This window comes from Tenrec ecaudatus, chromosome 16 (genome assembly GCF_050624435.1).
Source record: "Tenrec ecaudatus isolate mTenEca1 chromosome 16, mTenEca1.hap1, whole genome shotgun sequence".
Classification (NCBI taxonomy): domain Eukaryota; kingdom Metazoa; phylum Chordata; class Mammalia; order Afrosoricida; family Tenrecidae; genus Tenrec; species Tenrec ecaudatus.
The window spans coordinates 71,535,376-71,562,193 of record NC_134545.1 but is presented as its reverse complement, the minus strand read 5'-3'; the positions used below and the strand labels follow the sequence as shown (position 1 = coordinate 71,562,193).

Below are 26,818 nucleotides of genomic sequence, written 5' to 3'. Positions count from 1 at the left end.
AAAGGGTAAATCTTTAAATAGTGAGCTAATGCTAAGACAACTTTGGAATTCAAAGTAGATTTAAAAAAATTTGTTAGTCCTGCGGAACAACCATGAGGTGGTGAGATACCACTATGAAAACCCTACCCACTTAAAAGACTGATTTCTTTTTGGCGCTAATGAAAAAGTCATTGTCCAGTTGGTTCATCATTTTGGCAGATAGTGTCAGATCAGGGAAATGCAAATGTTCTCTAAAGTCAAGGCTATTGTTCACTCTTAGGAAAGTATATGTGGGCTTGTTCTTACTTGGAGATAACAGATGCCATTCTAGACGGCTTAAGAAAATAAAAGGGGGGGTGGGGGAAGGGACGTGTTAAGGACTAGTAATAACTGAAATAAGTACGGGAAGACTGAAGACAGAGAGTTGAGGCTGAGCTTCCAGTGAAAAAAGTTCTCGATCCCAATTGCAGAATTAAGCTTCTGTGTTCTACCTCTGCTTCTATCCTGGAAAGTGAACGCAGGCTGCAGCATCCGGAAGCAGCCCTCAGGTGCTAGCTCAGAGTCATGCGACTATGACCCAATCCGGGAAAATGGATGCCCCGCCTCTTTTCCTAACGGTCTCAATTCTGTATCAAAGACTTACTTGAGGGCATCTGAAAGGTAGACCTAAACGGTACCTAGAACTTTTGTCAAATGATGGTGCAGCGAAGAGGCACCGATTGAAACATTCCACAATCTCTATCATAATGTATTTAAACCACCTCTCTCCTACCAACCAGACTATTTAAAACTTAGAGAAAAATAGTCTACCTGTCATTTTGTATTTTTATTTGTTTTCCCATGTATCTGTCCCGGACCTTCTGCTGTGTTTCTGATCAGAGTGGGAGGGAGTGGTAGCTGAGAGCCATCTATTTCTTTTGGTCTCGGGAGAGTGGAGGCTGTGGCTTGCATAGTCTATTCATTGTCATTCATTTTCTTCGCTCATTTTTTGCTCAGAAAAGGACGAGATCCATAGTTGTATTTTAGATGGCCATCTCAATCAAGTTTTACAAGCTGGAGCCTCGCCTCACTAATGGAGCAGGTAGACCAGGGGTGTCAAACTCAATTAAAACGCGGGCCACGTCACGTTTACAAATTTTGTTAAATTTGTATTTTGAAGTGAGGATTCAAGAATACTGATAGGATAATTAAAACACTATATAATTCCTTTTATTTAAACATTTATTTTATTTAATGTGTCGATGAAACTAAAATTATTCTTTTGTACCCAAAACTTGCCAGCGCTTTCCTCCTACTAGTTTTCAGTTACCTCCTAGGCTGTGACTGGAAAATATAACAAAGTAACTAATAAAAACACAAAATGTTGGGCAGCTGACAAACGTGATGCACAATCATAATGGCTTCCCTCTAAAAATGGCAACCAGCGCTGCCACTAGGTATGATTCATAACAGCACAACCCAGAGTGCTCTTTTCAACCTTACCACTATTGGGATCTGTGTACATGACGTGACACTGAGAGTGGCAGGCATATCGCTTCCAACTGAGTCAGCACGTTAATGCACATCCACAGGCCCCCAGGAAAGGCCCTGGGCCTCATGTATACATGTCTTCAGAAGTTCATGTGTTAACGAGGGAATTATGTGTACGGTATTGCCTCCATCTCCTCTAAGTGCTATTTTCTTCATAACAATATTTTAAATTTTCGTTTTACTTCATAGCATGGCGGGCTGAAAAAAAATTACCCTGGGGCTGCATGCGGCGCGTGGACGGCCAGTTTGACACCCCTGATGTAGAACAATGTCTTCAAGGACTATATTCTGCTACTTGACTCAGATGTTCCTTGAGACTGTGGTCCTAAGCTCTCAAATTCCCTGACTCAGTCCCTCAAGGTGTTTGGTGATGGTCTAGAGGGTGGCATTAGAAGAAGAGAAGAAGTTAGCATAACTTTGCCCTGTGTGCCCTACATTATATGTCTAGATTTATTTGCAGCACACACAGGTGTATAAATATTTTTTTCAAGATCTATATATGCTTGTGGTGTTTATTAGACCTCAGTTTTTAAAAAGTCTACCAATATGTTTTTTTCTTAAATGTAATTATGCCATCATGGATTTTAGCATATTTCATTTGCTTCACTTCCTGGCAGTTGTAATTTTTCAAACTTCTTGCTCAAATAGTGGGAACCTCTTTATTCTTTTGACACCATTCTAATCAGCACGATGATTTCCTTCACTTTGGTTCAGATTGTCTATTTTCTAACCCAGACCCAGAACCTGCCATTTCCCAGGGCTCCTGGCTCCTTGTAGCAAGAAGTGGCATGTAGAGACCACAATTTAGGGACTATCTGAAGTACTGTATAATTTTTATTTTGTTTGTTTTTTTCATTAAATTTTTTAAATCATTTTACTGGGAGCTCTTACAGATATAATAATCCACAGTTCAATCACATCAAGCAGTGTTGTCCAAGTGCTACCACAATCAGTTTCAAAACATTTCCTTTCTTCTTGAACTCCTCAATATCAGGTCCCCTGTACCCTCATCCTAATCCACTATACCCTCCAGGAATGCTTATTGTTATTTGTTTATAATAGTTGCATTTGCCATATCTTCTTACACAATCCATTATATCCATTCACATAAAATTCTGTTGTTCGATCCCATAGTACTGTATAATTTTAACAGTAATTTGGCTTTTAATTATTATTATTTATTTATTTAAAAATCATTTTATTGGGGCTTGTACAACTCTTATCACAATCCATACACCCATCCATTGTGTCAAGCACACTTGTACATTTGTTGCCATCATCATTCTCAAAACATTTGCTTTTTGCTTGAACCCTTGGTATCAACTCCTCATTTCTCCCTCCCTCCCCACTCTCCACTCCCTCATGAACCCTTGATAACTTATAAATTATTATTATTTTGTCTTATCTTACACTGTCTGAAGTCTCCCTTCACCCACTTTTCTGTTGTCCATCCCCCAGGGAGGAGGTTATATGTAGATCCTTGTAATCAGTTCCCCCCTTTCTACCCCACTCTCTTTCTACCCTCCCGGTATCACTACTCTCAGCACTGATCCTGAAGGGCTTTTAATTATTTTAATAATTTTTTAAAATGAAAAAAAGTCATATTTACAGTCAACAAACCAGCCAGATATTGGAGTAAAATAACAGCAGATATATCTACCAGTGCAATAGAGTTGAGAACTCAGAAATAAACACATATTTGTGGACAAATGATTGTTGATAAAAGATATCAAGTCTGTTTGATGGAGTAAGAAGAGTCTCTTCAAAAAATGGCATTGAGAAAATTGGATTTCCATATGCAAAAAAAAAAGTAAGGAAAAAAAAGAAACAGGATAATGCCTTTCACAATACACAAAAGTGAAATTAAGTGGACTAAGAATCTCAATGAGCAACCTAAAACCAAAAGTCTGAGAGGCAAAAGTAGGGACAATTCTGCCAGGTCTAACTCTTAATAATGGATTGCCTAATATATTAATGAAACCACAGATAAAAGACAAAATAAAAGAACAATAAAAAAGCAAAGATAAAAATAAATCAATGAAACCTCATAAACGTCTGAAAACTTTGGTTCATCAAGTAAGCGAGAAGACAAGCTGCGAATTGGGAGAACGTTTTGGAAACCATGTAACTGGTAAAAACCTTACAACCAAAGGATATGCAAGAATTTGACAAATTAACAAAAAGACAAAAGTAACTAGGTTTTCTGGAATTCCTATTCTTTGCAATGTTAGGCATTCTTTATGATGATCCACACAATGGAATGCCTTGGTGTAGTCAATAAAGCCGAGATACGCATCTCCTTGGTGTTCTCTCCTTGCAGCCACAGAGTGACTGCTGGACATCAGTCATGATCTGCCTTGTTCCTTGCAGTCTTATTAATTCGGCCTGAATTCCTGTCTTTGTACTGCTTCAATTCTCAGTTTTAGAAACTCGGTGGCGCTCTTCCCTTTTGCGTTCTAACTCTAGGTCTTTGTACATTTCAATCTTTTTCTTCTTCTGGAGTCACCCTCTGAATTCTTCTGCTTAGCCCTTCATACTTTCTTCCATTTTCTTCAACAGTCTATGCTCAAGAGTCGGTTTTTGAGTCTCTTCTGATAACCATTTCAGTCTTTTCTTTCCTTTATGTCTATTTAATGACTTTTAACAAGTTTCTATGTCCTTGATGCCATCCCACATTTTGGCTGGCCTTTGGTCATTAGTGTTTGGTGTGCCCAGTCTATTCCTGAGATGGTCTTTAAAATCAGGTGGGATATACTCAATGTTGCATTTTGACTCATGAACTTGTTTTAAATTGCTTCCGCTTCAACTCAAACTTATATGTGGACAATTTGTTCTCTCATCTTTCTCTGAGTGGTCCTTTTAATCCTCTCCGCCATGGTCTATCTCTACAAATGTAGTCCGTTTGGTTCCCGTGTATTCCATCCAGGGAGGCCTGCATGTATCTTCCTCATTCATGCTTTTTAAAAGGTTGAACCAATGTGGTCTTTTCCAGTTATTGGTACCGCTGTAGAACAGTGCTTCTCAACCTATGGGTCGCGACCCCTTTGGGGGTCAAACAACCCTTTCACAAGGGTTGCCTAAGACCATCGGAAAACACACATTTCCAATGGTCCTAGGAAGTGAGACACCGCTCCTCTATCCGTCTCCAGGAGGTCTGCCCACAGGGAGATACACCCACATACAAGTTGCTGGTGTGCTGATACCATTGCGCCAACCCCATCACATACACCCTGTACAACCACAGGTGTCTGTGTCAGAGTTGGCACCATAATGTACTTATGTGGACCAGTCACACATGTGTAGAGAGCAGCTACTATGTAGAAAGCACCTGCTGTGTTGAAAGTTACTACTCTGTTAAAAGCAGCTACTGTGTTGAAAGCTGCAGTATTGGAGGTAAAATGATACTTCATAAATTATATTTACTGGGTAAATGAAAAATCATGTACTGTAAAATCATCAAATACTACAAAAAATATATGTATATTTATAAATCTGTACCATGAGAGCTTAATCTGGATGCTGATCCATCTTTTTATATTCAACTAGGGTTGATGTGAATACGGTCTCTTTGTGATAGTAACAGGTATATATAAAAAAAACAACAACACAGAGACTGGTAAATCACAGGAAACTCTAATGAACTGTATTGACTGAACTGTGCCATGTATCATCTTTTGTATTATGAAAGCTATTGTTATATATTATTTTCATTAGCAAACCATCCCATGACAATGGATCATGTAGAGAAGAACATTAAGAAAAGAAAATATAGTGAGGATTTTTTACAGTATGGTTTTACCTCAATAATTACATCAGGAATTGAGAAACCACAATGTGTTATTTATTGTGAAGTTCTATCAGCCGAATCTATGAAGCCTACCAAACTAAGATGCCATTTTGAGAGCATGCATCTGAGCTTTGCCAGCAAGGATACCAACTATTTTATGAAACTAATCTGAAGGACTCAAGATAGCCAGACTTGACACTGGTGGCAAGTACCACAAACAAACTGTAGCAGCCACTGAAGCTTCATATTTGGTGACACTCAGAATCACCTGAGCTATGAAACCTCACACCATTGCTGAGGACTTAATGTTGCCAGTGGCCAAAGACATTGTTCAAGTTATGATCAAAGACAAATTTGTTATGAAATTGAGTGCAATTTTCTTATTCTTCTGCAACACTGTTCACAGAAGAATAGTTGACATGCCTGCTGATATTCTTGGTCAAGTAATCCAGGAAATTAAATCTGCTCCACTTCCAATATTTAGCATCCAGCTTGATGAATCTATAGATGTTGCAAACTGTTCACAGTTACTGGTTTGCATGAGGTATATTAAAGATGGAGACGTTAAAGGTAACTTTCTTTTTTGCAAACTTCTTGAAATGACAACTACTGCACTTGATGTATTGGACAGAGTTGGTTCATTTCTGAAAGAGCATAAGATCTCTTGGGGAAAAGTTTGTGGTGGTTGCGCACATGTTGCTCCAGCTATGCTAGGATGTCGATCTGGATTTCAACATTTGGTACTGAATGAGTCACTAAAAGTCATCGGAATTCACTGTATGATTCATTGGCAAATATGAGCAACAAAGACACTACCACAAGAGTTACAAGAAGTAATGGAAAGTGTCATAAGTTCTGTCAATTTTGTAAAGGTGAGCACTTTAAACAGTTGACTATTTTCGCAACTGTGCAATGAGTTGGATGTGCTGAATAATGCTTTGCTATTTCACATTGAAGTGAGATGGTTGTCAAGAGGAAAAGTTTCAAAACGTGTTTTTGAGCTTCGTGATGAACTCAAAACGTTTTTAAATCAGAAAGCAAGACTGCAGTTCAAAGCACTTTTCAGAGACAAAAGTGAACTTCAGAAAATAGCTTAGTTGGTTGGCATCTTTGCCATCTTGAATGAGTTAAATTTATCACTGCAAGGACCAAATGCAACATGCCTCGATTTTTTCTGAAAAGATACAATCATTCCAAATGAAACTTCAGTTTTGGCAAAAAAAAATGGATGAAAATAAAATTTACATGTTATCTACCTTATCTACTTTCTTTGGGGAACATGACATTGAACCAGACAAAAGATTACGGTGATAATTTTGTGAAAGAACACTTGTGCATGCTTGCAGATGAAATTTCATGATACTTTCCAAATCTACCTGACTCCCCATTTGCACTTGCCAGAAGCCTATTCACAGTCACAGTTGAAGATGTTTCTGAGACAATACAAGAGTTCATTAAACTTATTAACAGCGATGGAACGAGAACTGATTTCTCTACAATGCCAGTTACACAATTCTGGATCAAGTGTTTGCTGTCATATCCTGTTCTGTCTGAGACTGTGTTGCACCTTGTTCTTCCATTTCCAACAATGCGTCTTTGTGAAACAGGGGTTTCCAGCTTGTTGGTTATCAAGTCTAAATACAGAAGTAGACTTGTTGTGGAAGATGATCTTCGATGTGCTCTTGCAAAGACTGCCCTGAGAATTTCTGATCTGGTGAGAAAGAAGCTTTCTCAACCTTCATTTACGCAGACTGTCACAAAATGTAGCAATGTAGCTTACTGTTGTTATATTACGACTGTTACCCATGCTACACCATGCTTCAAGACAAATTTTCATTTATTTGTAATTAGAAATAAATATTTCACAATATATAATTACGTATTATTTTTGTGATCAATCACTATGCTTTAATTATGTTCAATTTGTAATAATGAAAATACATCCTGCATATCAGATATTTACATGATGATTCCTACTAGTAGCAAAATTCTAGTTATGAAGTAGCATAAAAAATAATTTTATGGTTTGGGGGGTCACCACCGCATGAGGAACTGTATTAAGGGATCGCAGCACTAGGAAGTTTGAAAACCACTAATGTAGAGTCACTATGAGTTAGAACTGACTGGAGGGCAAGGAGTTTGGTTTTGGTTTGGTAGCTCTGTGGGCTATACACTGGGTTGACAGCTCTAAGCTCATCAGTTCCATGAGGAAAGATGAGTTTGTGTGCACCAATAAAGATTTACAGACTCGGAAAGGAGTTATTGCCAATGCATATTGATTCTATGCTTTGTCAGTGTCAGGCTGCCGAAGTTGGTAAAACTTTTCAATTTTTTCAACTTTGATAATAGTTGTTGGCACAAAAATTTGAATAATAATCATATTAACTGGTCTTTCTGGTAGGCATAAGAAATATTATCTTATTTCTGACATCATTGCCCTTCAGGATAGAAGCAGCAGGTAGAGGAGGACAATCGCCTTTATCCTAGATAACAGAACTTGTGTGAGAGTCATTCTGACAGAAATAAATATTTGCATGATTTGTATCTTTATTACACTCCTGAATAGTGTTGTTCTTGGCGATAGGGGACAACCTTTTGATAGGCACCAGGAGTCTCCTTGGTCCAACATTTCTCCCCACTGGCTCTACTACCAATGGGAGAAAGATGGAGTTTTCTACCCCGTTAAAGAGTTACAGTCTTGGAAACTCACGGAGGCGTTTCTACATTGTCCCACAGTGTTGCTATGAGTTGGCATCAATGTGAAGGCAGTGAGTTTGGCTTTAGTTGCCTCGACTACAGTGCTTTGCGTTTTCAAGGTTCTCACGTCATCAGTGTTAAGGTGAAGGCAGATGAGTATTTTCTGGGAGAGGTGATATGTTATACTATTACCTCTGTTGAAGACCATCTTAGCTCACTAGATGCCACATTACGTAGTAGGATTCAGCAGAGACGGGTAATAAGATGGCACATTTTTAAGAGGAAAAAATGCTCAGAGAAGTCTAAAAGAGACTGCAGGGACAGGGTAGAGACCCTGTGGCAATCAATAGTGGGGGCCGCTGGTTTTACCTGGTCACCACCTGTTCTAACTCGGTCTCATTTTGTAGAACTACCTTTCCCTCTATTGGTGCTGTCTTACTGAGACCTCCACTCAAAGAAGGCCCTCCCAAAGAAGGTGTTAGTAAAAGACCGACAGATGCTGTCTTTCAGGAAGGGAAAGAACCTAAAATAAGTGAATTGCTTTCTGAGAAATGGTGATGCCCCCAAGGTATCATTTAATAGCTCCTGCTAACTAGATCTTCAGAGTTACCCTGATTGGTGGTCCTCCCAAGCCAGAGTCTTCAGCTTTTCCCATCTCCTCCCAGTGAATTGACTTCCTCAGCCCGCCATCATTAAGCTAGCTAGATTTGGTGACTATTGATTATAACCAAAATTTTCCTTATGTAGATACACTGAACTACGATTTTTAACAGTTTTATTGGCACATAATTTTCCTATCATACAATTCAATATTTCAGTCATACCAGGAAGAATTGTGCAACCATTACCATATCAGTTTTAGAGCATGTCACTACCCCACCCCCGCTGCCGTGGTGAAATTGCCATTAAAGTGAGTTGTGTAATCGCAGTCAGTTCTGGTGTTCCTTTCTCCCTCTTGCCTTCATTCTTTTATTTCTGAAATCTCCTTTCCCACCCTTCTATCAGATATTATCCCTGTGCATCCACTAGGATTTGATCTGCTTTTTTATTTTGTTTACTTCTTTCTGTAGCAGTAGAAAGATGTCTATAATATGTTATTAAATGACCTCTATGAAAGTATTCTTGCCTCTAACCTTTCAGATGGAGTTGTAAGGCTGATCTCTCTTCAAAGCCTTTGAAGAACTGAGTGGCCTATCTGATCTTGAAGGAGTCCTGGTGGTGTAGTGGTTACAGCGTGGGCGGCAAACTGCAAGGTCAGCCGTGTAACATCGCCAGTCTCTCCCGGGGAGAAAGATAGGGCTTTCTAGTCTGCTAACGAGTTTCAGTCTTGGAAACTCACAGGGGCAGTTTTATTCTGTCCTCAAGGGTCACTATGAGTTGGGCACTGTCTCAATGGCAGTGAGTGAGGTTTGGTTTTATTTATCTGGTCTTTGTCTTTCTTATTTTCAAAATTTGCCCTGGACAGCTTGGGTTTACTAAGATAGAAGATGAGGAAATGGAATCTCACAGACTGTTACTTAAGTCAAGCCCTGGTACAAGTATGCACTTTCCAAAAGGAGGCAACTATTTTCTTATTTTAAAAGCATTTGATTGTCCCCATTATGCAAGTGATACGTAGTCATTGTGGAGGGTATTCTGAGGTAAAAGGGGTGAAAACGACTTTCTCAGTTAGCTACTTCATAACACGTTTCTGTACTTTCTGGAGTCTATGTGAATACACACATATAAATAATGCAATATGGGGACCTTGTTGTGATAATTCAGCGGTAGAATTCTTGTCTTCCTTTGGAAGACCTGGATTTGATTATCAAGCAATGTACCTCAAGACCAGTCACCACCCATCTGTCAGTAGAGACTTGTGTGCTGCTATATTGCTGATCAAGTTTCATTGGGACTTCCAGACTAAGAAGAAAGCCCTGGCTAACTAGTTCTGAAAAATCCCGTGGGTCACAATGATGAGCTCCCTCACGTCTGAGGGTGCCCTGGGTTTACTAGCCACAAAAAATGTTTTTAAATTAACAACAACAAAAACAACCAAAAGGGAACTCTATGGATTGAGATAAGAAATGTAAAAGTCCTCAATAAAAATATTGAAAACAAACAAACAAACATACTGTGGAAAAACAACAACCTAAACAAAACTAAAAAAAAACGGGATTCTTTTCCATGTTATTGATTTTCTTTCTCCGTTATAATTTTTAATGGTTACAACACCTTCTTTTTTAGTACTCATTGTATTATTTAAACTTTTCTAGTCTTTGAATGCATCAGAGTTTAAAAATGAAATAATTTTTCCATTCAGAAGTAGCTATAAGCCTTGGATAGAGAGATTCCTAGACACGCTAAAAGCCAACTTTTTCTGTTACTTTTGGACTCTTGTTGAGTCACTGGGGAGAAACAAGTCAAGTGCACACTTTGTGTGATTTGAGGTTTAAGCCTTGCGCAGAACTTGGCGTGCTGGAAGAGTTGTGTAAAAGCTGAATGACCTTCAGTCCAGTCAGCCTTGCATCCTGGGGAAGAGGGTGAGTTGGTTATCAATATACTTTAATCTCATCTTTGTACTAAGCCCATGATATTATGCTAATGAGAACTCTTCTGGACTTGACTATGAAATCTTTCTGCAATAGGTTTCAGAAAGGCAAAGCTAAAGGCCTATGAGGAGAAAAAGGGGATGAGTCTGGATTGACTATTTGTTTTCCTGGATTTCAAAAGCTCAATTTGAGTGGTTGAATCAGGTAAGAAAAATTGCTGGGAAGTGGGAGAGGGGGAAGTGGGAGAAAAGAAGGAATTTCTTTTTTCTGTCATAATTAGTATTTTATTTGTTGTTTTAAGGATTAGTACAAAGATATTATGGATAATTTGTATGGCATAGTTCTTGAATGCTTCCTCCCCCTACCACTATCACAATCCCTATTCTACCTTACAAATCTGGCTGGACTGGAGGATGTACACTGGTACAGATAGGAACCGGAAACACAGGGAATCCAGGACAGATGACCCCCTCAGTACCAGTGGTAAGAGTGGTGATACTGTGAGAGTGGAGGGAAGGTGAAGGAGAAAGGGGGAACAAATTACAAGGATCTACATATAACCACCTCCTTGAGGGATGGACAGCAGAGAAGTGGGTGAAGGGAGACGTCAGACAGTGTATGATATGACAAAATAATAATAATTTATAAATTATCAAGGGTTCATGGGAGTAGAGGGAGGGGGGAAAATGAGGAGTTGATACCAGGGGCTCAAGTAGAAACAAATGTTTTGAGAATGATGGTGGCAACAAATGTACAAATGTGCTTGACACCATGGATGTCTGTGTGGATTGTCATAAGAGTTGTACAAGCCCCCAATAAAATGATTTAATTATTAAAAAAATATCAAAAAAAAGAATGTACCCCAAATCTAAACAAACAAACAACCCATGTAGTAACAATTCTTGTCTAAATTCCAGTGATTTCCAGCTGTCTAGGACCTCCTGGGATAGTGGGTTATGCACTGGGCTGCCAACCAGTCTGCAGTTTGAACTCAGCAGCCCCTTTCAGGAGAAAGGGAAAGTGTTCCACCCCAAAGATTGACAGCCTCAGGAAACCAAAGGGACAGTTCTACTCTGTCCTACGAGCTGGAATAGATTTGACTGATTGTGGGTTTGTTTGTTTTATTCCTAGCTTTAAATTTGGAGACAAATTTTCCTTTGGAGGATATCAATATCTCCAATTATTGGAAAATTGTGTGATTGTGAGTTCTATTGATTAGCAATTTAATGTCACACACATTACCCACTCAAACCTTCACTCTTTCACAGCACATCCCCAAAGTTATTTTAAACCAGTAAACCAATTAGGCTGGCAGTACCAGAGGTGTTAGACATCTCGCATAGTTCAGAGAGAGCCAGAGCAAGGGAATGACCTTCGTTAGGAAGTAATTCCACAAAAAATCATGGACATAGAAGTACTTTAAAATACTCAGGTCAGAGAAATGCATGTTTGCTACTCTAAATTGCCATGAAGTATGCTTTGCATCATGAGATACATATGTGCCCCCTTCCAAGCGGGGTAGTACGTGAGTACTCAAGACAGCCACAGGCTTCCACGATTCCACAGCCCATCAGTTTCTTTGCTTGTATCAATAAGTAACTGAATAAACATATCAAATGATTTCACCTCTTCAAAAGACAAAACAAACAAAAATGTTCATACTTAAAGGGAATTTCCACCCTTTTCAAAATGTTTCCAGAGCTACTAAACAAGTGAACTCATAAAGTAGTTGAGAAAATTTCCTCTGGATTGTACAAGAAGGGAGACACAGGGACCATTGCCAAGATTTGGGAGACATTAAGCAGACATGTGTCTTTCTCTCCTGCTCATCAGAGACTGTACACTCCTCGATTTTGATTTCTCCATTTTTCTGCAGGTAAATCTTCTTTACTTTTTTGGCTATACCCACTCAGCCTGTTTCCCTAACCCCACTTCCCCTTCTTCCCCACGACTCCTTCACCCAGACCTAAGCTGTTGGGATGGGAGAAGGGGCAGAGAAAAGAATCTGGAATCATCCTATTGTCTCAGAGATCGTGGGGAAATTCCTAAGTTTCCTCCCATTTTTCTAAACTTGGAAGTTTATTTTTTCCAAATTATTCATTATGACTGTCTGAGTCGTGAAAATCAGAGCCCTCATGGGCTAGCATGTGCCACATGTGGGTCATACTGTCACAGTACTTGAGCCTCTGCAGTGAGTTGTAAGGACTGTGCTAGATTAGGTGGTAACCATTCTAGCAGGTAGACTCCTGGAAAAGGCAATATTTTCCTTTTTTTAGATTCAGAATGTTTATACCATTTAATTTGCATGCGTTCAACAACAATAATTGTTTTAAACTGTAATAAACATGACCACGATAAACACGCACGTAGGTAATAAATAAGTCAGTTAGTTGATTCTAACAGCGTTCTAACATTCTTTGATTCCGTTCTCCTGGCCGAGTTTCCGTTCTGAAGACAATCTTGCTTTAAAGCTCAAACTGAGATTTCAATCGGGATTGAGTAACCCATGTGCTAATTCAGGTTTGAGTTTCCCAAACAGTTGTGGCGGAATCAATGAAAGCTGTTCAAAGGTGACGCTAATGTGTTCGCAACCATGCGAGTAGCAGAAGAGAGTGGTGAAATGCACAAGGTGGACAGATCTTTTAAGTCTCTCTAGGGCTTTCAAATTCTAATACTCAATCAAATGAAATACGTGCATTTGTTGCCTTTTATAGGAGCTCAAAGGGAGTAATCAGTCCAGCAGAGTAAACGTAGGAGCACCCCGTATCCTCAGCCCACCATGCTGCTTAATGCTGTCTGTCACACACACAGACACACACACACACACACACACACACACACACACACACACACACACACACACGCTCCCACCCTGTGACCATGTTTACATACGCCGTGATGCTCTGGGCATCTGATTTTCACCTATCAATCCTGTGCTTCTAATTTCCTTCCTCAGCTAGTCAGAAGGCTCAAAGAAGCCATAGCTTTGGGACGGAACAAAGTTTACCAGATTTGATGTTTGCTAACTGACAGAAACAATAGCTAATGATTAGCAAATCTCTTTGGATCTTCACATTTTTAGAGATCGTTCTTAGATGTATTTCCTGACTCCTGGGGACAGGGAGTAGGAGTAGGACCAAGATACAGACTTCATTTGTTTTGCTCAAGATTTGAAGATGTCCTCACTGGAACTCATGATCACGACGAATCCATGAGGAAATCCTCTCAGTAATCATGAACCTTGGGATGATGTCCCCTTCTCCTTATCTAGTTCCAGTTCAACCCTACCGTGAAAATGTCTACTGGTAGATTAATTAACTTTAGCTCAGGTATCGCAAAATCAAATGACTATAAAGTCCAGGGACTATGGCAGCTTGGAGAGCACATGCCCCATCTCTTGGGAAGAAAAGCAGAAAAATTAGTTTCAGCAATCTTTGAGTGCATGGAAATACTGGCTCGGTGTGGCCATAGCTTATGAAAAATTAAAAGAAAACTTGAAGTTCCAGATTTATAACTCTCACTTTTAGCTTGTCAGGGAAGTCAGAGTCAAGCAAAAGTCTTAGCTGGCTCATACTGAACACACTTGTTGGCCGCCAAGGAACAAACTCTTGGGAGCAACAGCATCGTAGCCACACATACAGATATTTGGAAGAGAAGTCCCAAGAGTCTAATCCTACCTCATTGTTCAGACTTTCTAAAAGGAGCAGCGCTGAGTCCAGTAACCCTTTCATGGCAGCCTCTATCAACTCCCGTTAGCAGCAGGGAGGAGCACAGAGTCTTTGTGGTTTGGGAGTCTGCTGGGAAATGCGAACATTTTAACGTGCTTCTTACGTTTCTTAGAACAGATCCAGTATTTTAATGTCACTGTCTTATCTTAGTTTATAGAAACTCTATATGCCAAAATTATAATGATCATTTTCTTATCTATAGACAGGGAAACAGAGGCTCAGTGTCAAGGGAGGATTCCCAAAGGTCCCTCAATAAGTGGCAGAAATGTGATTTGAACTCTGGAGTCAGACTTGAAAACCCAATCTTTATCCATGATTTTGTACTTCTCCCTATTACATTAGATGTTCTTTTAGCTTTTATAGTTCCTCTGGGCAGTGGTGAATTCTCCTAAAACCTTTTAAAGGAACCTATAACTATATTTTCTATAAAACACAGGGACTTTACAAATTTATTCCCACCCATTGATATAGGGCTTTTGAAAATCATAGGGAATCTTTCTGATCCCTGAAGAGGAAAATTTTACTAATGTCTGGTTGTTGACCAGGGATGTCAATCCTACTGTTTGTGACATCTCCCAATGAAGTAGGGATTGAAAGTGAGAAAACAGAGTTTAAAGGCCAAAATGATGGGTTTCACCTCCATGTGGAAAGTTAATTTTACTTCATCCAGAACCACAGATCATAGCCCCAACTCAGCCAGTCATCTGTCAAGTACAAGCCCTACAGGGCCACCAATCATCCCTACTGACAGACATGCTCCTGCCGAGTCTCGTACACAGCATCATTGGCATGAATGAAAGCACTATGATGTAGCCCTGGAATACAAATATATTTTAATTCAATTACCAGTGTCAAACGATGGTGGTCTCTGCCAGGCGAAGCTCTGTATTGAGAAGGATTTAGATGCCACAACTGAGTTTACAAAAATAGATTGCTGTAAGTGGTTGGCCTTGTTGGCGATGGGCTTGGAATATAGAACTATTGAGTTAGTTAGTTAATTGTGCCAACCTGGCTGATAAACACATGTGGGATTAATTAAAGGGCTGAGGGATAAATGACTCAGTGAGTCTTGCCTTTCTAGTTCTCGTCTCTTGCTTTGTAATGGATGCACCAGGGTGCAGCTTCCTTAGCAGTTTCCTGCTTTAGCTTACAAGGCTGACTTCCTGGAAGACATCCCCAAGGAGAAGCCACATGGACCTACCTTGATGCTGCCCTGGTGCTGGAGCACCCATGTGGAGACCCTTGCCAGTGCTGAGATGCTTACACATTCACTGACCCGGCTTTCCTCCTGCAGTCGGCATCATTGCATCTGTTTTGTGAGATGGAGTTGGACTTTGTGGATTGGTGTCGGACATATGGGTTAATGTGTTAATGTTGGACTTGTGGGCTTGGGCAGCACTGGATTGGGATATTTTCTTCATGCACACTTAACCTTTACCTAAAACTCTCTCTTATACATGAATTTCTGTGCATTTGTTTCTCTAAAGTACCCAGACTAACACAACTATTAACACATGCACTCTGCATTTGCGCTTCCTGATAGAGTCTATTCACATGAAAAAGTTGAGACATTGTATCGTCGGGCAGCTGGAAGCATATGTATATTAATTTGTGATTTAGAAGTTCTTCCTTGTTCACCCATCTACAGTGCCTGCTTTACTATTGGGAAAATGGCCAAACACACCTTCTCCACGTTGGAGTCATTCCTAATTTTCCTCCTTGTGATTATGACCGCCATCACTGTGGCCCTTCTCAGCCTGCTGTTTATCACCGCTGGGACCATTGAGAACTATAAAGGCAAGTGTCATGGGCTCTCGGGAGTGCTATTTGTAAAATTGTGGGAAATGCATTGCATTTTGGGGACGCCAAGACCAGAACCATTGTCCCCCGATGGTGTTGATGACTGCACAGTTCGTTAGAAGTAGCCTGGGAGGACCATTGTTTCCGGCACTAATGGCCCTTTCTGCAAGTTTGAAAATATTCTTATCAAGCTTACCTTTGTCCCCAAAGAGTCACTTGATAGACATCCGACATGTACTTTTGTGCCTTTGAAGTTTTCCCTGATTGAAATAGTCTCAGACTTGTCAAGGTCCAGCGGCGACGTGAGCTTTGTCCCAGGGTTCTGTTTTTTTCTGTCCCTTTCCTTGTCATCTTCTCCTGAGGGCCAAGGGAGGAGGAGCGGCCCGCCACATGGCCCGCAGTTCATGAAGCAGTCCAGCGAGGGCCTTGCACATACCGCTTCTTCTGTAAACAAGTTGGAGCATGGGAAACCCGGGGGGAGAGACAGGGAGTTCAGGTCACGCGGGGGCCACTGTTTGGCTTTAGTATCAGTTGTTTGTTGTGACATCACACTCATGAAGAGCTCTGGAAATTTCAAGAGAGACTGCAAAAGAAAATTGTTAGAGATCTCCTCCTGGTTGTTTTTTAAATGGTGGAAATGGATTTAGGTCTTGAAACGTGTCTAGGCCTCATTTGCAAGCAATATTGAGCCAATCCTCCTGCAAGGAACCTTGACCTCAAGTTCTGGACTGGGCAAGTAAGCAGAGGAGACAGACGTGGGAGGGGAGGCTTTGACTCTAACAAAAGGAAGGCTGGCCTCAGGCCAGACGGAGCAGGAGACAGATTTTTAAAACCGGTTTCCTTTTCTGTGGTCTCCCCCTTTTCAGTGTATTCTCTACCGTGTTTGAATTCCCTGCACCACATTAAAACAGTTTCTCTCAGCAGTGGGAATAACTCGGTCTTGGAATGTGAGAACTGAAATGATCTCTAGGATCTACCCAGTTTAATCTCTTCAAATGAGAGGATTAGGAATCCGAGACTCTGGGAGATTATCAGTGCCTATAAGAACCCTTCTAATAGATTGTGGCAGATACAGCAGCACAACACTAAGATGGTTCGAGCCTGAGGGTCATTTTGCACATGGAGCAATGAACACTGATGTTACAAGGAACTCGTCTGCAGCTGGGTGGTTTGGTTTAGCTTGGCACCTAACTTTGTACTCAAAGCAAAGGGACCTGTGTTCTTGCTTGCAATACTTAGCTTCATGCAGAAAATGCGGGCTTGAGGATGAGACGGCATGGCCGCTAACTCCATCAGGAAGCAGTTTTAAGAAGAACGTGGGATTCAGAGTCTGTTGGGCTCCTGGATCTTTACATGTTCTCTGTGAAATTTCAGTTGGACTGCAGTTGTCTCACCTGTAAAATGGAGAAAATTGGACTAGGTGATCTTGAACTCCAAAATTCTAGGATTCCAGAGAGCCGACTCTTAAATCTCTTGACGAAGTACTTTTAAATCATGAATGCTTACATCATTGACACTTGCTGCCTTGGCCCACCTTCAATACCTTTCTGGAAGGAAGAGAAAAACCATAGCTACATAGAGCCATTTTTTGAAACAATTATTCTTTAAAAAATAATTATTATATGGTAACACACTTATTATTTAAAACAATCATAAGAAACAGGGCACTATTATTTTATCCATGATAATATGTGAGAAAATCAGGGAAAATATGTCAAGTAATTCACTTGACTAATAAGTGGTAGAATCATGAATCACAGGTTTCAAATCTGTGCAATTTGCTTTCAGTACCTGCCCTCCAAATAGTTATGCCTTTCTACTTATGTTGTTATTTGCACGCGCGTGTGAAAAGTCTGTCTCAAAAATATATCGCCAGACTTTTCTTCTGACTCAAACTTCAACCTTTTGGTTGACTACTGAGCACATAGATTATTTTCATCACCCAGGGACAACATTAAAAAACATATATATATATATATGCACAAGCATTAATATGTGATATATCAGTGATGTGAGATTAAAATAAGGAGAAACATTTATTTTATATACCAACATATATGTGGTGATAGGAGGATAATTAAAATAAAAGGAGACTGTGTCAACAAGAAGAGCACAATTGGTTAAGCATTAGGTTGGCCAATTGAAGGGTTGATGGGTTAAACTGAGCAGCCGCTCTGCAGGAACAAGATGAGGCAGTTTGCATCCATAAAGATGCTCAGCCTAGGGAGCCCTGTGCAGCGCTACGACTCTGTTCTTCACGATTGCTGTGACTTTGAACAGACTCAGTGGCATGGGCATGTCAACAAGTATAAAATGACTCAGGACACATGTAAAATAACAGCCTTCAGAAGGGGGAGGAGGATCAGCCCAGGGTAGGGGCAGCTGGCTTGGGAGGTTGAACTGGGTCTGGAGGTGATGGAAGTAGAACAAGGTTGAATGGCTGATGAAAGGGAAGTAAACGGAGGCTCTGGGTAGAGCGGATGGTAGAAACCAGTCCCCAGAGCCTGGGCTTCCCAGGTTGTCTTCCAAGGAACTGGAACCCCATCCCTTTGGCCGAGAACAAAAGAGCAGGATAAGTCAGCGACGGGGGAATCTGCTTGCAGAGAATTGTTTGGGGTGACAACTTAGAAGACATCAGAGGGAGGCCTAGACTGTCGTGCTGAAAACATGAAAGATCTGCTTAGTGAAATGGGTTCTGAAGATGTCTCAGTGGGCAGGTCTTCAAGAGGAGAAAACAGCAAAGGAGTCCTTCCTTAGGGAACAGAACCCCGGTGTTCTAATCACTCAGCTTACATCGTTACATCAGTAAATAAACAGGCTGAAATACTGTTCTTCAAGTGTCTTCTATTTTTCAGACTCAGGAGACCATGATTTTACAGCTACCCCAAGCCCTCCGAGGAATTTCAGTGGCTATTATATTGGTGTGGGTCGAGCTGACTGCACAGGACAAGTATCGGACATCCCTTTGGTAGGTAAAAGATGGACGTCTCCAGGAGAGTGCAGAATAAGGAATTTTATTCATTTACATCCTGCATTCATTTCTGATCATTGCATCATCACCATCTTCTATCTTTTATTTTGATGTCACTACTGTCTAGTACTGTGCATATGGCGCTTTAAAGAAGAAACATGTTTTCTTCACCCACAGTTTCACTGTAGTCCTATCGGCCATTTGTAGTAAGGGGAAGTGGCAGAGTTGGTAAACGCCACTACTGGTAGGCACGGGCAAGTACCCAAATGACTAAGGCAGGCTAGTGTTAGATACTAAACAGGAAATGTCCGTGTGCAGGGCGGTAGGAAGACATTAGGGTGGAACCTAGGGTGACGTTAGGAAGGGGTCCAGCTGGTAGTTGACAAGGGGAAATATGGACTCGGGATATTTTCCTTTTTTTCACAAGAGAAACCAGAAAAATCTCTGAACTAAAGATCCGAGGATTTAAATCCCTTAATTAAAAAATGATCTGGATATCTAGTAAAGGCAATTTTTCCCAAGCCAAATATCACACTTTCGATCAGTCACATGTCACCTGTTGCTCTTGGGATGCATTCTAGCCTATGCTGGTGGAAATGCCCATTTATATCAATCCTTCCCTAGGAAAGGAGAGTATGAGGTTGTCCAATTGGTTTTCTCCCTTACCACAAAAACAAACAAACAAACAACTACCCCCACCCCCCAAACAACCAAACTCAGTACCATTGAGTCAATTCTGATGCAGAACAACCTGCAGAGTTGAACTGTTCTTCGGGCTTCCCTGATCGTAACTCTTCACAGGAGTAGAAAGTCTCATCTTTCTCCTGCATATCAGATGGTGGATTTGAACTGCTGACTTTGGGGTTAACATCCCAATAGTAACCACTACACCGCCATTCCAGGAATGACTCCCCGCTGTCTATTTTCAAAATCAACCCTGGAATGTGAAGCTAAATGAAGAATAAAGTAAGAGGTAGAAGGAACATTCCCCAGACGTCGGAACAGCTCTGCATTTTATGTCATGATGAGAGAAGGGGTTTGGTGCAGGTATATGAGGGGCTTCCTAGATTTCGTAGAGATTTTTCATGATATCTTAATTCCATTTTCCTACAAATTTCTGAAATCCCATATATTTGATTTGATTTGACTTAAGAAGGGACAGCATGCTAAAAAACATGTTAAAATGTTCCCAGCAAAGATCGTCACTTTCTTCAGGAAAAAAAAAAATCACACACCACACAATGAGAATGAAGGTGTGTTCCATGGGGTGAGGGAAGGGGAACCCTTTCCTTCTGTGGTGCTTTAAGTAGGTAAGAAAAGGATTCTATTTCAAGGCATAGAAAGACCCCCCCCCCCACCAAAAACAATCCCAATATGATCATGGATTTTCTGAACCACGCAGCTCCCTCCTTGCTCATAGGCCAGTCAATAGCTTTGATCATCCTGATCGATATATTGACCTGATGTTTTTCTGTGCATAAGATTCAAATCTTAATGCTTTGATTTAATCACTGAAAGCACATAGATGATCTCACACGGAACCACAGGATCATATGGATTTCCACCCCTCCCCTTTGCCTTTTGTAATTAGCCTCTTCTTGGATGTTTGTGAGTAGCCATGGTGATTGTACGTTGGTCTGTGACCCTCAAGGTCAGCAGTTCAAAACCACTAGCCCGCTCTATGGGAGAAAGACGGGGCTTTCTACTCCTATAATGATTTAGAGTCTCAGAAACTCACAGGGGGCAGTTCTACCCTGTCCAATATGTTCATTACGAGTCAGAATTGACTCAGTGGCAGTGAGTTCCGTTTTTGAGTTTGTATGGTGGGACAGATGAGTGAAGTGCAACAGCTCTGGGTCTCTCTTTCTCTTTAGATGGGCTATGGCAAAGCTGGCCAGACTGCACGGGGGCTCCTCACGAAGCTGTACAGCCGTGCTTTCATCATGGCAGAACCGGATGGCTCAAATCGAATCGTATTTGTCAGCATTGAAATAGGCATGGTATCTCAAAGACTCCGGCTGGAGGTAAGTGATTGCAGGAAGAAAGTTGAACCGTTTCAAAGAAAACTCTACGGGTGAATGCAGTGGGAAATAACATGTGTGGCTTCTCATCCCGCGAGTCTCTACTACTTTCAGCGCCCTAAATTCTTGGCAGTGCAACATACAATTCGGTGAGGCCAATGACCGCAGAATTTTATTCTAACTTATCATGCTCAAAGCTTGCTTTCAATGAGACTGATTATTTGTCATTATGCATGCTAATTTCCCCCCTAGAATGTTTATGCTCCAGGTGAACTTTATATAGATTCTCTCACTTAACTCTCTTTGTTAATTGTGGTTTAGGTGAAAGTGTACAGAGCAAATTAGCTTTCTACTCAATAATTTGTACAGTTTGTTTGTTTTGTGACATTGATTGCTCTCCCCACAATGCCACAGTGCTCTTTTTACCCCCTGTGTTCCCCAAGACCAGTCAGTCTTCTTTTTAGACCCCTTTTTGCCTTCTGACTTCTGGTTCAAGGGTGCACTCTTGCTTTTGTTTTGTATGGTTGGTCATTCTAAGGAGGGCGTTTCTCTCTGATAATATTGTTCACTTTGTCAGCCTGTCTATTGATGGGGGAGGCTAGCCCCAGGCTTGAAGGGTGTCTAAGGGTTATAGTCTCAGAAACTCCACCTATTTCAGACACTGGAGAGTGCCAAAGAATTTCTCCATCACTTGGCCATCAGCCTGCTGTGCTGTGGTAGCTTGTATATTGCTCCGATGCTGGAAGCTATGCCACTGGTATTTCAAATGTCGATTGGGTAATACAAATGCCAAATGCCAGCTTTCATCATAGTTGGAAGGGCCTTGATGCCAACTAACAACAATTCATCTTGAATCCTTCCCTTCAGCTTCTTAGACAATTGACAAAAGGATTTGACTACTTGGGGATGGATTGGGTAAAGCCTGTCAGGGTAGGCTTATTTGTAGGACCTTTATTTGCTGATGGGGCATGATCCCCAAAGAGAAGAAATTGGCAGCAAACATCCACCAATAATCAGAACTTGGCAACTAGAAAGCATGAATATAGGAAAATTGGAAGTACCAAGACCCAGTGGAGAATTAAACACTGAAATAAAGTTGGCCATGAGTTGGTAATTGCTGGAGCATATAGCAATAGACACAGGGAGATTCATGATCCTATTTTGATTACTTCTGTTTGAATTTTTCCACAATGAGAGTTTAAAGGGAATGAAACATCCACTCTCTTAAATTGTACTGTATTGTAGAGTATGGCAGATGTTTCTATGGTTTTCTCTAAAGTAAACTTGCATAGACTCTGGAAAGTTTAATTTTATGGAGGGCTCTTGATAGCACAGATCCAGTGTAAGGTACAGAGAAGAGAGAAAGAGAAAGAGAGAGAGAGAGAGAAGAAAAAGAGAGCAAGGAGAAAAAGAGGCATCAAAGTGTCAAAGTGGAGTGGTAAGTTAAGAAGTAGAATGATGGAATGGTAGACACACCTTTCCAGGTCTATCTATCCAAGCCAAATCCTAGGACATAATCCAAAGTAGCCTCAATGGCCCAGTGGATTATGAATTGAGTTGCAAGCCAGGTGGCCAGTAGTTTGAAATCACCAACTGCTCCATGGGAAGAGGAGGAGGAGGCTTTCTACTCCTGTAAACAATTACAATCTTGGGAACCTACAGAGGTAGTTCTATCCTACCCTATCCGGTTGCTGTAGGTCAACATTGACTTGATGGCAGTGAGTTTAGGATATGACCCTGTTGTATTTTCTGAAGAGGATCAGATCACTAGAAGAGAGAATGTTAGACTAATTTCATATCTGTTAACTGAGAAAGAGGAGTCTAGAGCAGGCTGGATTAAGGTGTGTGAGGGCCCTAAACACAGGTAATCTGTGGTGTCCCTCTTTTGCTCACTCACACATTTGAATGTGACATATAATGCAGATGAGTGTATGTGTATGTTAGCTCTTTATGATTTTATTTCTTTAAAATGTGACTATAGTATCAATGATTGAACACAAGAGTGGTTGATGCCATTTTAGTGGAATGAGATGAATTAGATTATAAAGCTTTTAGTGCAGATGTTTTTGCTATATTCTGCATTTTATATTAAACAGATAGTCCATATAGTCTACAAAAAGGAAGATGAATCCATGAAGTTACTTGTTTCAACAATCAATATACCTTTCTGTTGATTTCCAAAGTTGACTTTTTGTTTAGAAAATGATGGTGGCAACATATATACAAATGTGCTTGATGCAACTGATGTATGGATTGTCATAAGAACTATAAGAGCCCCCAGTACAATGATTTTTAAAAGGAGTCAGCTTTCACAAATTTTGCCTTAAGTGTCTCTCAGTAAGTCTTGATGCTTATTTTAATAATAAATGCTAAAATTATAAGTGAGCAAGTGAGTAATATCAAGCACTGTGTCCCATGCAACAGACAATTAAAAAAACTCATTTGCTACTAAATTGCAACTTTTCATGTTTGAGAAATATTAATTATTTCCAGCTTTTTGTTCCATTTGACATATCAGTGTTATGTCGAATGATCACTTATTCTTGTATTGTGGGAGAAAAACAGGGCTTTCTACTTCTGTAAAGAGTTCCAGTCTTAGAAGCCCAGAGGCAGTTCTACGTAGTCCTACTGGGTCACTGTGAGTTGGCATGGGTTCTATGGCAGTGAAACAAAAACAAACAAACAAATAAATAAGCATTAGTATTATATTAAATGTATGCAAGATTGTGTCCACATGCATGCAGAACATATTTTAAAGTGAAAGTTCTAAATACGATTGTTTATAAAATTTAGGGCAGAGTTCTGTACATAAATGCTCTACAGTTAAAAAAAAGTAACTTGATTGAAATTCATTGCAATTGGTTGACTTATCTGGACTTCCTTGCTTTGGGGCTTCATCTGGGATTAAAAGTTCTGTTGCTGGTTTACCAGAAGGTGCCCAAGAACAGACCCTTATGCTTGCCTTCTGGCAAAGAGCATTATTGGCTGCCTTGGCTGGAGCTGCTGGTTCAGCAGACATGAATGTTCAAATTAATTCTCTCAAAATGTATCAGAGATCTGTTATCTATTGATATTCTTTGTCCTTGTTCTCTAAACCAGCGTGCAATAGATGGTGCTGCTTTACCAATAGCCAGGATTCACACATCCAAGAACCAAGGGGATGAGAAAGGGGATGGCACCACTCAGTGTTACTCTTAGTGACCCACCCGAAACATCTTTGCTTCCTATTTCTGTAACCATGTCCTCTTTGGGCCAGGAGGTCTTAGTTCCAAAGGGAAGACTACACCTATCTGGAGACACAGCATTGATTCCATTGTACTGGAAGTTAAGTGACTCTGAACCTTTGGGGCCCCTCAAGCCTTTGGATCAACAGGCAACGATGGGTGTTACTGTACTAAGTGGTATAATTGATTCTGATGACCAAGTGGAAATTGGATTGGCATTACACCATGGAGGAAAAGTAAACGATGTATGGGATCCAGGTGATTCCTTAGGATGTCTTTTCGTCTTGCCATGCCCTGGGATTAGCCAGTGGTAAACCACAACAATCCAATTCTGACATGCCTACTAATGGCTCCGACCTGTCAGGAATGAAGTTTTGGATCACCCCTCCAGCCAAAGAACCATAACCAGCTGATGCACTTGCTGAGGGTCAAGGGCATATTGAATGGGTGGTGAAGAAGGTTGTCCTAAGCACCACTTACAGCCATGGGATCAGTTGCAGAAATGAGGATGGTAATTGTTATGAGTATTTTTCTCCCTGTAGGTATGCATCCAATATTTTCACTCTGTTCATTTATGAAAGATATAGATGGGGTGTGTTTTCAGTTATAGCTGTGCTATTGGTATCATTTTAGTACAAATCTGACTTTATTAGTATCTGTTTTGGGAGATTATATGTGCACGGGTGTCAAGGATCCCTGGTGGTGTAGTGGTTTATGCATTGGGCTGCTAGTCACAAGGTCAGTAGTCTGAAACAACCAGACACTTCAAAGAAAAAAGATGAGACTCTCTACTCCTATAAAGATTTATAGTCTCAGAAACCCATAGGGCCAGTTCCACTTTGTCCTACAGAGTCATTAGGAATCAACAGGGACTCCATGGCAGTGAATTTGGTTTTTGAGTTTGGTACAGGTGTCAACCGGATAAGCCGTGGAGTATGATAGTTAGGTTTTGTGTCTATTTGGCTAGAAATCTTAGTGGTTTGGCCTGGTCATCTCCCATGGTGTGACCTAATATAATATAATCAACACCATGGTAGGATCTGCTGTGAGCAGCCCAGCAATTGTGGGAGGCTTGGGGTGGAATGTAACCCCTTCACCGAAGTCATAGTTCTGATGCAATTGAAAGGAAGTTTTGAGGGGTGGGTTCTAGTTCCTATGTAAGTGGGCGCTATGGGGAAGCCTACTTGCTTTTCACCGTATGGATCTTGCTATCTGGTTCATCGACAGCAGTTGTTTGGACTTGATCCAACTGGCTGCAATATTGCCTGCTGCTTCCGGAGCCATCTCTGACTTACCATCTGACTTGCCGACCTTGGATACATTGACCTCTTCAGTCACAAGCTTGACACACTCACTTTGGATTCATCTGCCTCTGCAGCCTGTGCTGTTCCTGCTGATCCTAATTAATCAGCCCTTAAAGCTTCAGGAGTCAGGCCATTGAACAACTGGCCCATGGACTTGAAACCTGATGGGCTTTACCCAATTCTACAACCATGTGAGCCATTTTCCTGATACAAGTTTCTTTCACTGCTTTTGTTCCTCTAGCTAACCCAGATGAGCACATTCAGCAACCGCTCACATTGTGTCTGTTTGCACATTGTGTGAACGTAGCAAGATTAAGAATCGTTTATTAGAACTAAACCAATCCCAGCCAATTCTGATTTATTGGGCCTTAGGCAGGGCTCCGGAGACTGTAAATCTGTATGGAGAAGTCTCATCTATCTCCCTAGAAGTAGCTGATGGGTTTGAACCGCTGGCCTTGGGGTTAACAGTCCCACATCTAACCCACAGTGCCACTAGGGTTCCATATTAATTAAAAAGAAATAGTATATTCTCAATAGACCTCCAAGATAACAACCAACATTGAGGCGGGTCGTTATCCCCATTTTATAACGAGGAAATTGAATCTCACTATTGCTGAGTAACTTTCCTAAACTAGCACAAACTGGAAAATGGCAGAGCTGGGTTCTGAACACAGCTATGTCTTATCCCAGATCCACATTCCTAAAAGGAACTGTATTCTGTTTTCTTGGGAGAAAAATGTATCCACTTTGTACTTTTTTGCAAAGCATATTAGTAGGCACTTCAGAGACACAGAACTCTATGAATCATTGCCTGTGTTTTCCTTAGAGCTGTCCAGTTGAGAGACAGGAGGGAGAACGTGAGCAGAAATCCACAGATAACTGTGTATTATTCAAGAGCAAAGTTCAGTGGTGTATTTGCTCTCTATTGCTACATTACAGATTACATAAAGCACATTAGCTGCAATAAACATTTATTATCACACATATTTTTAAAATCATTTTATTAGGTGCTCATACAACTCTTATCACAATCCATACATACATCAATTGTGTAAAGCACATTTTTACATTTGTTACCGTCATCATTCTCAAAACATTTGCTCTCCACGTAAGCCCCTGGCATCAGCTCCTCATTTCCCCACCTCCCTTCCCACTCTCCCCTCCCTCATGTACCCATGATAATTTATAAATTATTATTTTGTCATATCTTACACTGTCCGACATCTCCCTTCACCCACTTTTCTGT

General features: G+C 40.7%; 1 protein-coding gene across 1 annotated transcript in view; it reads left to right on the top strand.

The window, feature by feature from the left end:
* Nucleotides 1-15,922: 15,922 nt before the first annotated feature.
* The window catches only part of ASAH2 (N-acylsphingosine amidohydrolase 2), a 72,485-nt gene continuing 61,589 nt past the window's right edge, over nt 15,923-26,818 (top strand). Inside the window, exons 1-3 of the mRNA XM_075533437.1 lie at nt 15,923-16,049; nt 18,908-19,020; nt 20,898-21,047. Of these exons, the coding sequence (XP_075389552.1) occupies nt 15,923-16,049; nt 18,908-19,020; nt 20,898-21,047 (390 nt within the window). The remainder of the gene's footprint in view (nt 16,050-18,907; nt 19,021-20,897; nt 21,048-26,818) is intronic.